Source organism: Brachycentrus maculatus, unplaced genomic scaffold (assembly GCF_059751285.1).
Source record: "Brachycentrus maculatus isolate JH-2025_06_01 unplaced genomic scaffold, ASM5975128v1 h1tg000649l, whole genome shotgun sequence".
Taxonomy (NCBI): domain Eukaryota; kingdom Metazoa; phylum Arthropoda; class Insecta; order Trichoptera; family Brachycentridae; genus Brachycentrus; species Brachycentrus maculatus.
The window spans coordinates 375,179-391,943 of NW_028281385.1; the positions used below are offsets into that span (position 1 = coordinate 375,179).

At 32.7% G+C, this 16,765-nt stretch overlaps 1 protein-coding gene across 2 annotated transcripts; it reads right to left on the reverse strand.

The window, feature by feature from the left end:
* Positions 1–1,192: 1,192 nt before the first annotated feature.
* LOC148300853 (nucleolar MIF4G domain-containing protein 1 homolog) lies at positions 1,193–14,877 on the reverse strand. Of its 2 annotated transcripts, XM_088274219.1 has the most exons (16): positions 14,690–14,877; positions 14,079–14,331; positions 13,484–13,718; positions 12,522–12,956; positions 12,337–12,438; positions 10,777–11,250; positions 9,960–10,264; positions 9,768–9,861; positions 8,298–8,510; positions 7,189–7,310; positions 6,570–6,766; positions 5,805–5,980; positions 4,824–5,014; positions 3,972–4,136; positions 3,573–3,704; positions 1,193–2,672 (listed from the first exon to the last, which is right to left on the reverse strand). In XM_088274219.1, the coding sequence occupies exons 2-16, from the start codon at positions 14,322–14,324 to the stop codon at positions 2,379–2,381; spliced, it is 3,381 nt and encodes a 1,126-aa protein (XP_088130345.1). In that variant the 5' UTR covers positions 14,325–14,331; positions 14,690–14,877; the 3' UTR covers positions 1,193–2,378. The 2 variants fall into 2 exon arrangements, with proteins under 2 accessions (XP_088130345.1, XP_088130346.1); XM_088274220.1 differs by lacking the exon at positions 10,777–11,250 and having other exon boundaries at positions 14,690–14,844.
* Positions 14,878–16,765: the final 1,888 nt, after the last annotated feature.

Below are 16,765 nucleotides of genomic sequence, written 5' to 3' on the forward strand. Positions count from 1 at the left end.
AATGTAAAAAGATTGACATCGGTTTAAAAGATGTTGTTACGTATAAAAAATAAAAAAGTCTCCGGACACATTATTAAATGTTTTTATATTTTATTTTACGAAATAGATTATCGAATTGCGGGAAACTTCCAAGTGTTTATGAGTGATATTTTTAGAACTTTGTAATTCCAAATCTTAAGTATACTGTTTACTATATATATCGTTAATTATTTTGAAATTATTACATAGCATCTTTTATTTGTACATAGTGTCCCATTTGTATAGATTATAAGAACTTGATTAATTTTAGTAAATGTCACGTGCTGTATTATAGGTATAATGTGTGAAAGTTGAGTTTTATCAGTCCACAATATTATTTTAATGTAAATTTTCCACCTAAGGTTTTAGCAACCAAATGTTTTTTTCTTCCTAGTCTTGAGATGTGTCAAATTTGCAATGTCTGCAGTTGTAAGTAAAATATATGGACATATGAGGGTAGTCACTATAATTTTCTGTTTCTCGGCTGTAGCAATGTATTGTACTCGTATCTATAACTACTGTGTTACATATGTATGATTATTATCTGTGATAGTGATAGAAGAAAGGGAACTAGTCATCAGTTTTGTATTGTCAATATAAAAGAAAAATAATTTATTTTCTCGGATTATATGTATTTTTAATGAATAACAGATGGTCTGTAAGTCTCGATTTTAGGATTAAAACGTCAATATTTTTGTTTAACTTAATAAATATTTAGCAAATGAATCATATTTTTCCTTTCATTACTTAGACCTAACATTTAGTAGTGTGAGATTTTAGAGTATTGCCCATTAAATTAATTTATTGTGAACAAATCACATAACATTAAATAAATGTGAATGAAAATTTGACCAGATGAATTAATCTTAATGTAACAGCCCTCGCTGTTTGTTAGTAAAAATACTTAAGGTTTGTATCACAAGGTTTATTTCACAACACCAGCGCAATACAACTTTATGTATGATCTTCATTGGTCTCGATCCAGGGAAGAAGTGCGGGTTGCCAACGGTTGTTTTCCAGTACACATGCTCCAGGCAACCTGGCGGGCATCCATTGGCTGACATCATTCCCCACTCCTTGACATCAATATTGCCATGTTACAGTAATATTATTTTTAACGGATTCAAAACAAAGTTATATGAAGTATGTACATAATTCTATAAATTAAAAACCATTAAGTAGTCACAGTTTACTTTATTCAGTATTTTTACAAGTCGATATGGTGGACACTTAACAAAAGTTTGTCAAAATGATCAGTGAACAATTCAGGTATGATATAACGAATGTTGGTAACAAACTAAAAATAAATTATATACATAATGATACATAATACATAAATATGTAAATTGCATAAATGTTTTCACAAACAAAACTAAAAGAAGAAAAATTAAAATGAATACACGCTTAAATTATAATTTTGAACATAATTTAACAAATGTAGGTAGAATGTCTAGTTTCACATGTTGCTGTAAAGCACATCCTGTTGTCACAAGGAATACTGGACTAAATTGATGAAGAATCTAATTTTATGCCTCATAATTAAATTCAGGATATTAATTGATTACTGATACATATATCATGTCTCTAAATAAGAAAAAATTTCATTATTGAAATATGTACCACATATGGATCATAATAGAAAATTGCCAAAATTCAGAGACATGTACCAATTGATGCACGAAATGTATATATAATACTAGAATCACAATGTTTTACGGATATCATACGCATATACAAAACAGATCTAGAAGCAACTCTAGAGTGGGGTGAGTGATGACTACCAGGCGCCATCTTATAAGGAATGTCAAAATCATCTTGGCAACGATGTCACTATTCAGAATTTTATAGGAAAAGCAAATGGAATTTAGTGACCCGAGGTAGATGCCATGTTTTCATTGGAGTTCATTTACAATGGCAACTCTAGACTAAAATTTGCACAAACCTAGTTAGGTATTTTGTAACAATGCATCCTGTAATGCCTTCTATAATTGTATTAACAATTAAGTTACATAATCGATTTACATGTCAGCATTATTTTATAATTTATTTTATTTTATACCATAAAAAGTATAACAAGATATATAACTGGATTTTTGTAAATTTTGTTTTCGATCGGTTAATTATAACAGTAAAGTATGAAGAGATTCCGTTTCAATGATATGATTTTAAATGCTATCAAATTATAACAAATAACCATTTAAAAAATCATTTTATAACAGACATGTCTCAAATGTGAAGGTCAATCTGAAGGTCTCACACCACCTATGGTAAATTTACTGTATTTTATTTGTAAATTGCTAATTGGTTCCAACTTATTGTTGGACTGACTGAGACTTAGACTGGTAGACATAATAGTGACTTTAAAATTGTACCTTTGTATCGGCATTTAAAGTCTTATCGACAGCTGATGCTCTCTCTTTTAGCAAACTAGTTTGTTCTTCAGACAGGGCTTTAGTTTTTTTATCGGAATTTTTTACCAAAAAGTGACTTATGAATAACCTCAAACCCTCCCTAAAGAGCCGGAGTTTGGGAGATATGGCGACCCGTTGGAAAACTTCTAAACAAGTTTGCCAACTCTTGTGCAGTAATATAGCCAACAGGATCTGCCTCATCAGTCGAAGAGTCGACTTTGTGAGATCAGAAAACTGCACCACCTAAAAATGATAATCATTTTTGCAATTAACATCAAACATTTTACCATCGGTTGAGCGAGAATGCGAGTCAACTTGTAAACTTAACCCATTGCACCACTAATAAAGATGACATAGTTTGTTCATACAACACACTATTTCATTTTGACAGTTTTTTTATTACAATAACATTAAGACTAAATTACACACAAAATTAAAATGGTACAACATTGAAGCTGATTTTGTTGTTGTTCGTAAGATAGGTCATTATGGCTCATCCCCAGGTAGTTTTGGAAAAGCGTGTTCAGTTCAGAGTTGAGAAAGTAATTGTCATTCAGTTTTAATGTAAAAAAAATCACTTCAAAGACAAACTGTGTAATCGCCGCCTTGAGTCAGTGACATATTGACCTTGTCCGGCGATTTTCCGGCTTTATGTTGCAATGGGTTGAGAGCCCGTTTACAAAGTAAAGAATACATTAAATATAATTTATATTTGAGGCAATAGCTTTGTGATTTTCAATTTTATAATTAAAATGTAACTTTGTTTTAAAATCACTATAAATATTTCATTATAACTTAATTATGATGTCTACCGGTTTCGAAGCTAACCGCTTGGGTCTTGATAAAGAAGCGGTTAGCTTCGAAACTGGTAGACATTATAATTAAATATTTATAGTGATTTTAAAACAAAGTTACATTTTAATTATAATACATTAAATGGTTGGAATATTGTTACATTCATCTAGAAATATAATGAAATGTAACAATATGTTTTGTAATCTTGATTTTTGCTGTCATCTGAATGCCTGGCATATTAAGTAATGATGAATTTGGAATATTATTGATAATAAAGCTATAATTCCACAGTGGTGTATACTAAATGTTGTATAGCATAATTGTGATTGAAAAAAATCAATACTTTACCTTAAGAATTGATATTGGTAAACCCTTTTCAATAAATAAATGTGTCAAGAATTGTCCCAAGTTTGCAATTTGAAAAGGTGGGAAGTCATCAATCTCTTTCAGCTTATCCCAAATACTGTATTGAATGGACATCTGAAATCATGAACCAAAACAAAGATTACAAATATACTTGTTAAATACAAAGGCAATTTGAAAACTACCCGCAGTTTAGATTGAAAAAATCCTCTTCTAATTTAAGTTCAACTTAGTAAATACATACCACTATTTCTTAAACTCTATTGTGACTTCCCAATAAGTGTCAAAGAAAAATAAATAAAGGTCACCAACAAACTGGATCTACACAAAAGACAAATCAAAGTAAATCAAAGTTGACTTGGAAATATAAAATTTTGTATTAACCTGAAATTTTCTGTCGTGATCACAATACTTTTGGGCTAAAACTGCATAGTAAGGATTGTAAATCTTCTCTTGTAAACAGCAAGCGATAATAATATGTATTATTTCTCTTTCTTGTTGATTCTTGAGTCCCAATTGCTGAAGTTTCTCAAACGCATCCATGTAATCCTATAAATTAAAACAAAACATGAAACACCCCCCCAAAAATAATCATTCCTCTAAAATTATCCTACATATATAGGGTATTTTTTAAGAAGTTTGGGTTTTAAACTGGAAACATTGTTTCTACAGACTGTCAATTTGATAGTTGACAGTTGGTAGTCAGTATATTTTGCCATTTCACCATGAATAGACTGAATGACCATTATGCGCATCGTAGGTTAGCTGAATGGGCCGAAAACAATATTCAGCTGGATCCTCTTTTTCAATACAAAATTTTGTTCACCGATGAGGCACATTTTTGGTTAAATGTGCCTCGTCAATAAGCAGAATTGCCGAATTAGGAGTGGATAAAACCTAGAAGCCTGTGTAGAGACACCATTGCATCCATTAAAAGTCTCTGTTTGGTGCGCTGTAAGGGCAGGTGGAATCATTGCCACATATTTTTTTAAAGACTATGTAGGCCAGAATGTTACGGTGAATAGAGAGCGCTACAGAACCACGATTACTGACTTCTTCGTACCTTAGTTGAATGGCATTGATGTGACAGAGTTGTGGTTTCAACAAGATGCCGCAACATGCCACACGGCGGGTGCCACTATCAATTTATTGCGGGAAATTTGAGTTTGTATACCTCCAAAAAAAAACACTCCTAATTTCATAATAAACCAATGGATTTAAAGAGAGAATCATTACCTCTGCAGACATGATAATGCAAAATATGTTTCTCCGAAGCTCAGTATTGATCCTTTGTTGAAGGGCTAACTCCATTAACTGCATATGTTTTTTATCAGCTGGTTTTTTGGTTTCACTTGATTCTTCTTTTTCTATTTTTGTAGATCCTTCCCAAGCAGATCCTACCACCCACCATTTTCCTCTTTCATCGGCTGAAAAGAAATGTCACGCAAAAGATTCATTATAGGAAATACAGTGGGTACACGCAATTTGTTTTAGGAGACTAATATGTATAAATACTAAATTAAATTTTCAATGAGAAAATAATGAATGATAATGTTGGGTTAATTAATAACCACTCCAAAATCTCTTGGATGAAGTTGATACTTCTTTATTATAATATTTGTACCATTGAAATGAATAAATGTAAGCGCGGGTTGTCATATGTACACGTGACAATAGGAATGTCAGGCATTCTATAACACATAATGGCATTTCTGTGTATCTCGAGGCTAGAGACAATGATGTGTCTCAATATGAATGCATCCCAGTTAGATGTACAACTGGTGTGCAGTAGTCGATTGACTGTCTCGGTAGGTAGTGGATTAATTTACAAACTGATACTTTTCATTGCGATATTACATTAAAAAAGGTTTTTTTTAATCATAAATTTATCAGATATCCGGCAAATCATATTAATTTAACACACTGATCGGCAATAAGACTTTCGTAATATGTCCAAAAAAGAGTCAGCCACCAATGGCCGACACGGCTCAATCGGAATACCTCAGTGTCGGCCACCGGTGGCTAACACCGCGATAAACGTGTTAAATTTGGAAATCTTCTGAGGACCGAAATTTGGTACAATTTTTGAACATGCTGTAGAATAAAATGACATGATTCCACAAATGGCTTATTTTGGTTGCAACCAACGTAACCTTCATCACTTCTGCATCAATAATACACGCAACTCTAAATACAGATAAAGTAAAATCAATTTACCTTTGAGTAAATCTTCTAATTTGATATTAAGGGGAACGACATAATTTCCTTTTCTAATAATTCCTTTCATAGATTTCTTCAATTCTTCCGTGTAAGATGGATCATAGTTAGGTATTTTATTCATGTTGTTATTTTTTATCGCCAATAAAACATCCAACAAGAATTTCACGCGGGAACTGGAAATAATATATACAGTATAAATAAGCTTATCTTATTATACAATACTTTGGGTATGTCTTTGTAGGTGTACAAATACTTGATTTCTCTGAGTGATTATAATCAAGTTTTTTTTAAACATCTCAACAGAGGCAAAGAACTTTTTTGAAAGGTGAATGTGGAGATATAGGTATTTACAGGGTTCACAAATTATCTTTGGCTGTATATTTTGATAATATAACACTCTCCTTATAATTCATCATTCACTTTGTGTATTACACAAAGTGAACGATGACTGATAAGGAGAGTGTTATCTTAGGCTGGTTTTTACACTGCTTAAAATAACAGCGATGGAACATCGATGTTTCAAAAAAAAAAATAATAAAAAAAAAAAATATATATGTATATATATATACATATATATATATATATATATATATATATATATATATATATATATATATATATATATATATATATATATACACTTAAACCAGCTAATGGCATGTTGCAAGCCTGTCTAGACATACATTTTAATACCTCAAAAAACCTCATTGTAGTTTAGATACATATGAAAAGGAAAATAATCATCCACTTCGTTATCTTTACCCTTTTGTCGTTTCATTGTTGAAGCAAGAAGCCCGTTCCTGGGTGGTTTGGATAAATGTCTTGAGAGCCACGGGATCCTCTTTCCGCAAGACTCCACCGACGCTGCGCAGAGCCACCAGCGCGCACTCCACACTCTTCTCCGATAGGTTCTCCAGAACCTTATTCAGGATCTCATACATCAACGGAGATTGGAATATCTGGGAATTTTTTACAAAGTTAAAAACATAGACACTTATTTAGGTGGCAATACTGTCTCATTTTGTACATGGCTGCAAAATGCACGATCAGTTTAAATGATGGTTAAGGTGGGTACTATATTGAGGCTTGTCTGTAGTTAGTATAGAAAGGATGGAAAAGTTAGGTATGAAAAAAAACATCACAGACACTCAGATAAATGAAAACAAGTGTTTCATTTTAAAATTGGCACAAATAGAAACAGAGTGTCTAACTAAGTATACCACAGTATCTATCGGTCGGCGAAATTATTCAGTGAATTCAATTCCGATGCTATGCTTTTCCGACATATTATTAGGTATAAAACCTTAGATAATACAGTATACATTTCCAAGTTCAAGAAATTGTTTGTAGTGGTTGATTTAAATACAGAATTTTATCTTACCTTAAAACTGTATAGGTACGAGAGAGCCAATATTAAATTATCTAATTGCTTATTTTCTAAATTCTGCTCAACTGCCATTACTTCATCAAATTTCTTCACAAGTGTTTGCAAGAAGTGTGCGCCTAAAGAAAAAAAATACATTCAGATTATACATACAAATAGAAAAATCGATAAACAGATTCATAGCAATATGTAATTGAAAAATGCTACACATTTTACACAAACAATATGATTTCTTGTCAGGCAATGGATTTGGCTTTTTTTTGACATCTTAACATGGATGAAGAAGAATATGGAAGTCTGGGTATTTACAGGGCATATGAAATGTCATCGGTCGCAACTACACATGCAACACTCACTATTCTACTTATGATTGACAACCACACTACTCAATTTTTTGGAACTTCTATATATATGATCAATCTCATGACACAGTGTATACAAATTCACAACACACATCTATGTTGGATTGAGAAAGCTTTTATTTAGCAGAGACCCTTTTATTTGGATGTCTGCAAGATCCGAACCCCGGGATATTTTCACATACTGGGAACCGCCTGAAAACATGATTTTCAAGCCCTGTATTTTCCTTAGTTCATATTCTTCTTCATCTATGTTGTAATGTTTTTTTAAAAATAATTTCTTCTTAGTGGAGAAATCCCAGATTTCTGAACAAGTACTTAGATACACTCAAAATGTTGTGAATTTTATTGGCAGCCACTGTGTGATATTTATTAATCTAAAATTTATCTTTTACTCGGTAAATACCACTAAATAGTGATATTTACCAAGTAGAAGTTAAATTTGTAAAAAATATTAGGTAATAAGAACACGTGAATTTATTGGAGAAAATATAATTATCTTCAAAAATTTCATTTTTAATTTTTAAAAACTGACAGCGAAAACATCTGAGAATTCACTAATTTGGGTCTATGTATTAAACATTTGACGTTTTGGATTTAAAATTTTTCATTCGCACCTGCCGATATTATCACTCCACTGTCGAGTGGATAGAGCGTGTGACGGATATTCCAATGATCCTGAGAGTTTGGTAGGTCACTTCTGAACTAGAGAAAAATTAGGATAAAATAAACATATTGAAGACTTGCCCACTTCCGATCCGACGTTGGCGTGTAGTATGGCCACCAGCATGGTGTGCTCCGCGGCCATCCTCTGCGAGGTCATGGTGCCCTGCACCAGGGCGGCGAGCCAGAGAGAGCAGAAGGCATTGTTCACTGCGTTCCGGCTGTTGGAAGAGTAGAGCCCCTCGATCTGACTGCCAGTCCAGTGCATATTGCTTCCAGCCACCTTATTAAGTAATCCTGGGAAGATTTCAAAATAATACTACAAATGTTTGAATGAAAGCTGTCTTAATTCACTTGACTGGTGGTGTTGGGCGGGAAGGGTAATTTTTACCTTTTCACTTGACTGATGTGTCAGTTATTTTTACGCATGACTTTTGCGGCATCTTTTGATCTCATATCGATGTATACAGTATGGTTAAATGTTATCACTTCTTTTCAGAGATGTTTATCTCTATTATGAGTATGAATCCGCCCGCAGATAGTGTGTTAACACTTTATTTACTTCATGACTTTCCTCAAATACCATGCAAATTTGTACTACTAGCAAAAAATGTACATTTTAACAAAACATTCATAATTTCTGTACCAATCATTCAATTATTATGATTTTTTCAATGAATACTCAAAATGTAAGATAGCCCTCACTCGAGGTCGTAAAATAATATTTATGATTTAACAAGTGGCAGTTGAAATTATGAGCAAAAAGTGTCGTATTGTGATTCATTCTAGAAACATTTTGTATTTATTAAAAATATTCTTGTGAAGACACATTTGGAGAATTGTTTGGGCCGTCAACGGAAGCAGACGCGTAATTTAGATTTAAAATTCACTTCTTTAACTTCGTATATTATAAATTATTTGTCAATATTTTATTTCAGCATTTAGAGTAAATTTATATTAATTTCAATAAAGCAATCAACTGTGGGTATATTATTTTATTTTCATTCAGCGCACTACACCTTACATTGACAAAAACAATCACCAGCCACGCAAAAACGTAGCCACACGCCGCCATAAAAAATAGCTGATCCCGAAACCAATAGCCATAAGTGGTATTCTTTTTAAAACGTAACATTTTCAAAAATAATAGTGCTCATTTATTTTATTTCATTTTTAGTTCGTAGTAAATATAATTTTTAAATGAATAGTTCAAATTTGAAATCGATATAGTGATTTATAGTAGAAAAACCGACTAATCGGTGTTTGGTCATTTACGTTTGGCAGCGAAAAGCAGACTAGTCGGCTTTTGGTAGTTAATGCGTTATGTACGGACATAATCCAGCCCACAATTCCCTGGCTTTTAACTGTCATTTAGCCGAGATCTAATTTTTCATAACATGTCAAATTGTTGCGACAATGATTTATCGGAGACAACAAGTTTAGTTTTAAGGCATTTCAAAATATGTATTCATTTTGCCCCTATTGTTTGAAATTATTCAAATGAAAACTGCCACAATTCCCAAAAGAAATACAGTAGTTTTTAGATGCATTTACCTTTGATTTGACGTTTCAGCTGTTGGATTTCTTTACTATCTTCTAATTCTTTTTTAGCTCTCAAATGAGGAGGAATATACTTCGCAGTTTGATTCTGAAAAATATAAGTTAATTAAAAAATTATTACAAATTTTTTTTAAACAATATTTAAAAATAATACAGATTTACATGTCCATCTTATATTTTTTTTACCGTTAACACGTTTCCTTCTTTATCACGTTGCCTCCCATATATATCTTCCCACAAACCGTTTTTCTTATTTTCAGTATCCGATGATTCATCCTCATTCTCAGACATTTCCTCAGAGCCATCAGCATCCGTACAGTCATCACTATCTTCACTTTCACTGTTCACTTCCATAGGAACTTTGACACCCTTTTTCGGCTTATCTTTTTTGATGGGTTTGGAATTTTCTGTTTTCGGTATTTTCATATTCTTTTGTGGATTAGTATCTTCTTCATTCTTTCGCTTTAGATTTTCTTTTCTATCATTTTTCTCTAAAAAGAAAAAAAACATTATCCGTTATTGCACAGATTATCAAATTGGATAGAGCATTCATCTGCACATTGGGATAGAAAAATATGTTTTAGTCACTTCTGGGCTGGAACTCCATACGGATGTTATCGCTTTAACTACGTAGTGTAGATAAAAAAAAATTAAAATCAAATTTAACTGTATGTAACAATATGTAAACGATATGTATCAAAAACTGGTAGAAAATGCCAAAAATATGACAAATGGAAGTTTTGAAGTTATCTACACCAAGAAGAATGTTAACTTTTGTATACTGCAGCTGTCTAGTTCACAAATGTCAAATATGATTGACGTTCGACACCATTTGCGAAAATTATAGCATCTTCCGATCGGGTGATTAATTTTATGCCCCTGTATATAGCTAAAAATACACTCAGGACAGTCGGATGATTTTTTTATAGCTAATACTACTACAAACTTACTTGAAATTATTATAGTTGAAATGTACTAAGAAAAAGAATCGATCTAGTTATACCTTTCTTAATGGGATGAGTTTTTTCAAAACTTTTTTCACACTCAGATTCTGCACTACTCAGATTTTCAAGTAACTTATCCAACTCGGGACACTTAACGATTTCAGGTTCGGCTTCTCTTTCATAATCTCTGCCATATGTGTTAATCACTTTCCCGTTCACTACGATCTTTCTATTGTTACTCGGACCATCACAATGATCCTCGGAGCAATCTGAATTACTACAATCTGATTCATCAGAACTGGGCGGTACATTATCAGAGTCATCGTTCATTTCCATTTCCATTTCTTCATCTTCCAAGTCTGACTCTATATCGGAATCCATCGATTCATTAATAGAAATATCGTTAGGTGTGTTTGAAATTTGTGCCGGGATCTCAATGTTGTTTTGGTACAAATCTAATTCTTGCTCAGTTTCTTCTTTAACCGGTGTGAGATTACCCGGCTGAAAGGACTCATCGGGAAATGAAGACATACCTAAAATAGGTAAAAAGATTAAAAGAAAAACATTGAGTGGGTGACTAAAATTCCATACAACAGGTAAACTGAAGCTATGTATTTCTTATAAGATTGAATGTGGTTTCAGCTAATACATATTCCTAATATTGTAATTTTTAGGTAATAGTCTTGCATTTAGTGATTGGCTAATTTGGGTACGTGATTACCTCCGATACCGCTGAAGTTTGGATGGAGGGGTAGGAAATTTATATTCCGATGTAGGCTTCTCTTCTTCAAGTATTGAGAACGAGCCAGAATTCATGTCTATTTTTGATAGTAAAAAAAAAAACAAAAGAAAAAAAAATTCAACCAACAAACTGTAGTCTTACAACCACAATATGTATTACATTTATATATTGAACTAGTTATTTCGTTGGTTATATTGAACTTTTTAACAACAGGTTGCGTTAATTATTAATTGGTGAATGTATCCCATAGAGTCGTGCCATTACCGAGCACACACATACTATCTCATAGGTAGTAAAATAAGTAGTGTTGATGTATTTCATTATGTGGGTAATAACTCGGAGAGAGATTATGGCAACCATATTATTATTTCTTATGGATCTGACACCATTTAGATGCAGTGTTGATCATATCATTGGAAGCAAAGATCATTTTAATTTTTAGATAATAAATACATACATACTCTTTTGGTAATTTGTATTTTGAAATCATAGCTTTATTAAACAGCTTTTTTTAAAAATTTTTATTATTATTAATTTTTTAAGATTAACAACTCCAATTTTTTAAAGGGTGATGTGGATAGTAGGCATACGATTTTTCAAGTTTAATTTGTTTGTGGTCTTAGTACAAAGATAGCATTTTTTAATTGGAATTTATATTTTCAATGTCATGATTTGTATGCATAATGCTATGCTTGTAAATAAAACAGATTGTACAGAGATTTGAAGTGATACAACTAGGGTGATTTAAATGTCATGATTTAATAATGAACCATTTTCCATACTTATAAACATGTTGCCACACTGGGGAAGGACCGAATAGAAACTGAGGATGTTTTCTAATGGTTAAATAAAAAGGTTGAAACCATCCTACACTCACCAGAACAAATCATCCCAAATTCTTCGTCTAAGTTGTCACCCATATCATCAGATTCTTCATCTTCTTCTTCTTCAATTTCTTCTCCCAAGCTCATGTCAGAATCTGTAAAAGAATTTAAAAACATCAATTAATTTAGCAATAGGGAAGTGATGAACAAGTTGATAAAAGATATCTACTTAAATTACCTTGATCTGAAAAATCTTCATCACTATCACTCGAAATAATAGTTTGTTTTTGATTATTTTTATTGAGACTAACTTTTGCCACTGATTTTGGAGAAATGCTTTTAATCTTGTTTTTTGAACTATCTTTTCGAGTTGAGGATGATATCATATTTTTTTCTGTGTTTAATTTGATTTCCGTCTCTCCATCATTGCTATCACTTTCATTTTCATCAAAATCGTCTACGAAATCTTCATCTTTAGAAAAATCCGAATCACTAGAGGCATCATCAATGATGCGACTATTTTTCAAACTTTTTTTATTGTATGTGGCAGTAGATTTTCCTGTAGCAATAGCTATATCTTCTTCAAAATCAGATCCGGAACCAGTTTCTGCAAGATGTTTCTCCGCTGCGACAGCAGCCTGCATTGTCCGTTCATCGCATACTTCTAATAAATCTGGGTATTTGGTTAAGAAAAATGCAAACACGCAGTAAGGTTAGCAGGAATCTTAATAATGCACAGCATAAAACCTGTCTATCAATAAAAATGCATCATCAAATTCTCCATGTTCTCTCCGAGTATTATTATTTATTCATAAAACTAAGAACCCATGATTCTACCATTAAAAATGGACATTTTTATTGCTAGATCATGGTTGTCTTTTTCGAATATGAAAATGTTAACGATTTAGATAGCATTTTTGTAATAAAAAGTACAATTTATTTTTTTGCTTTGTGGCCCTTTGGAATTAAACCAGCGATATGTAATTCACAAACAAATGAGATAGAAATTATACTAAATCTGAGAGCGTGGTTCATATTCTTACGTTTACAAAAACTGAAGTTGCACATTATCCAGATTTGTGGAAATTCTGTTCTACATGATAGTGGATTACATACGTCATCTGTACAACCACTCCACGGTTAAATAGTAATACAGAATACTCCAGAAATAAATAAAATGACTAAAATAGTAAAGGATACATCCAAGACCGTCAGCATCAAAACTCTTGGAAATATTTCCAGACTTTCTCTTTTTCAATTTCAGTTGTTTTTCTAATTTCTTAATGATCTTATCTTCTTCTTCATTGGCCTTCAACAGTTGGCTGTTTCTCTGCTCCTTCATCTGATTCTTTAATTTTTCTTCTCGCCTTTTTGCACCCTTATTTTCTTCCATAATTATATTAGTCCTGTCCAATACATTTCCTTTGCCAGTACTCTAGAAAAAAGAAATCCTTTTTTAATATTCATTTCAAACGCTTATCCGCACCCCAATGGTGCATACAGCACTGCATCATATAAATGCAATGTTATCTTGATCGTTAATACATGGAGGAAAGGTGATTAGCCCTCCGATTCAGGTACCTGTCCAGGGTAATATTGAATAAATATTAGAGTGAAAAAATCACTAATATTTATTTGACCCCCCTCTGGGAATTGAACCCGAGACCTCCAGAACATTACATATAATATATTACATTTTATATTGATATTCTCATTTTTAAAGTTGAGTTTTAGTAAATACATATCACCGAGAGGGAAAGGTTAAATTCGCTGTAAATGTGTTGGATCAAAATACCTTATTCTGCTTTATTTTATTTTTATCAACTCCCACATTTTTCATAGGTTCATCATCCGTCTCTTTTGGTGCCTTAACAAATTTTCCAATCTCTTTCGAGTCACTTGTTTTGGAAAAATATTCACGTTTATGAAGCTTCTTTAACATTCTTTTTTCTTTGCGAATATCCTTTCGGGTTTTTGGACCAACTTCTTTTATTTCTTTAGACTTCTTTACTTTCCTTTTCTTCCCTTTAAATTTTGCCATATTTTAGCTAAAAATGTGGAGTGTAAAAACATTATTTTTTTAAAATATAAATAAGATAAATAATATTTCATTTAAGATAAATATGCCAAACATTTAGCATCTTCTAAAAATCATTTGTAAATAATAAAAAAATACGTGTTCTAGAACAATATGCTAAAAAATGAGGTATCCGTGGAATAAACAAAACTTAGAAAAGTATCCATATGAATTAAGAATAACTTCCACATAATTAGAATAAACAATTTTATATTGAGTATAATATTTTTCAATAAAATAAAAATAATAAATTGAGGTTACGATACTAAAATTAATATGCCTTGAGAGTATTGTAATTTGATTTTAATTAATTTGAATATTTTTCACACCTAAATGATGAGTAACGTTAAACGTAAGAGCACGACCAAATGTGTATTTTTTAAAAATGCAGTTCAAGAAACAACACAAAACACCAAGATATTCCAAAACCCTAACCACAGATCAGAAGTGACATTTTTTAAAATAAAGGGCTAATGCCAAAAACGAGGTTTATTGAGAATCTATGGAATTGTGACTCGCGGTGTTGGCATAATCAAAAATAAAATAAAAGTCTTTGCTTTGTGGTCTTATGATGAATAGCTGTAATGGACATTTTTATTCTTATGTTTCTGCATTATCTGCTGAATTCACCATTGAAGACACTTTTTTTTAATTATACAGTATGTTTAGGGATCGGTGCAGTAGTGGTGATGAGGAACAAGTTGGGTTGAATGGTAGTGTTTATTCAGATACTATACAAAGCGGTGTCGTAGCAGTGGTGTAGCGATGGCGTAGCGGTGTCGTAGCGGTGTCGTAGTGGTGTCGTAGCGATGTCGTAGTATCGGTGCTGGTCGGCAGCGAAGATGGACTGCCAGATTGGATATAGTAGCATTTTGATGTAGGCGAAGATGCTGGACTGAAGATCGGGGCGAAGACTTGAGATGGACGTCTCGTGACGTCATCGGGAGACTGTTCTCGACTGTGTGAATGATGCTGGTTGCGTTCCCGGTGGAGGGATGAGATATCACTCGTCATGGTCCCGGTGGAGAAATGAGATGGTACTTGACGAGCTCCCGGTGAAGGTATGAAATGTCGATGCACGGGCTATACCCCTTTTATATGGTTCAGGAAGGCATTGTTCCATTGTCTCGATGACCTAAAGAACCAAAGTACGAATTTCCTGACGTCTGCCAAAATGCAGACTAAATAAATTCAGGTCCCCGCTCTTGGAACACATGTAATCCTTTTATTACCGGTGCGTATAATGCATGTTACGTTGCATTATCAAATTCTGCGAAAACTAATGCTCTCTAATGCCTTTACACGTGTGGTCCGCCCGCGGGGTGCATGGCCTCCACATATGTATTAATTGTTTTTGGGAATGTCCATTTTCGTGGTGTAATGGTAATCTTGTTTAGCTACCGTGCTGGAGGTCCCGGGTTCGGTTCCCTGGGGACAATAAATTTTAGTGATTTTACAATGTAATATTTATTTAATATTGCCCTGGATTGGTTCCTGAGGGGCAGGAGTGATCACATTGCTTCATGTAAGTAATGATCAAGATAACACTACATCAATACGATGCGGTGCCTTATGAAACATTGAGTGCGGATAAGGGTCAGAAGAGGAAGAATTGTTTATTGTTGTTTTTAACTATTTTTATGGACAAGTGGTTTGAATTAGATATTTGTCTTTTATTGTGAACGAACATGAAATTCTAAAGTATAAGGAATGTGGTAAAAACCTGTATTTGCAAACAAAGAAGCTAGAAGTACTCTTAAAGGATTTTTTTTTAAATAAATCATTCTATAAACCTACCTTTCTTTATACCTAAGTACCTACCTAGGAAGCACGATAAACATTTCAAAAGAACGACCATAAGCATACCTTGCGTTAGTCTATGGATTTGAGTTATTTTCATCAGTGATTTTCATTGGCTTGTTTTCCGAATCTGACATTTGACTGCTGTCATTTTGTTTATTTACATTTATACAAAAAATAAATATCTTGGCATAGCAACAAATGTTTGGAAACAACAAAGCTACTTCACTTCAGCAGTTTATTCAAGAACAGTGTGATATTTGTGGTTTTTATGTTAGTATTACATATGCTTATTACTAAAAGGTAATGTCTTCAAAACATTTTTCCGAAGAAACAAAGTTAACTGACTGTGAAAGTGATTTAGATTTTAAAATAGATTTCGGTGCTCCGAGTGATTTAGATTCTAGTCCATCTGTTCGCGAATTTTTAGAACAAGAGAAAATATGCATTGAAGAGGATGGTAACTTCAATATTGAAAATATTTTTGACCAAATTAATAAATTACAAAACGGAGGATTACAATCGGATAAAGGAACTTATGTATTTGTGAATGAAAATATTGATGAAATTTTGTCTGAAGCTGAGAAGTTGGTAAAGCAGACATC

Coding starts and splice junctions, on each gene's coding strand:
- LOC148300853 (XM_088274219.1), bottom strand. CDS start 14,324: ATGGCAAAATTTAAAGGGAAGAAAAGGAAAGTAAAGAAGTCTAAAGAA. Junction 12,957..13,483: donor TGATGCTGACGGTCTTGGAT/GTATCCTTTACT, acceptor CCAAATACCCAG/ATTTATTAGAAGTATGCGAT. Junction 7,311..8,297: donor CAACGTCGGATCGGAAGTGG/GCAAGTCTTCAA, acceptor TTTTTTCTTTAG/GCGCACACTTCTTGCAAACA.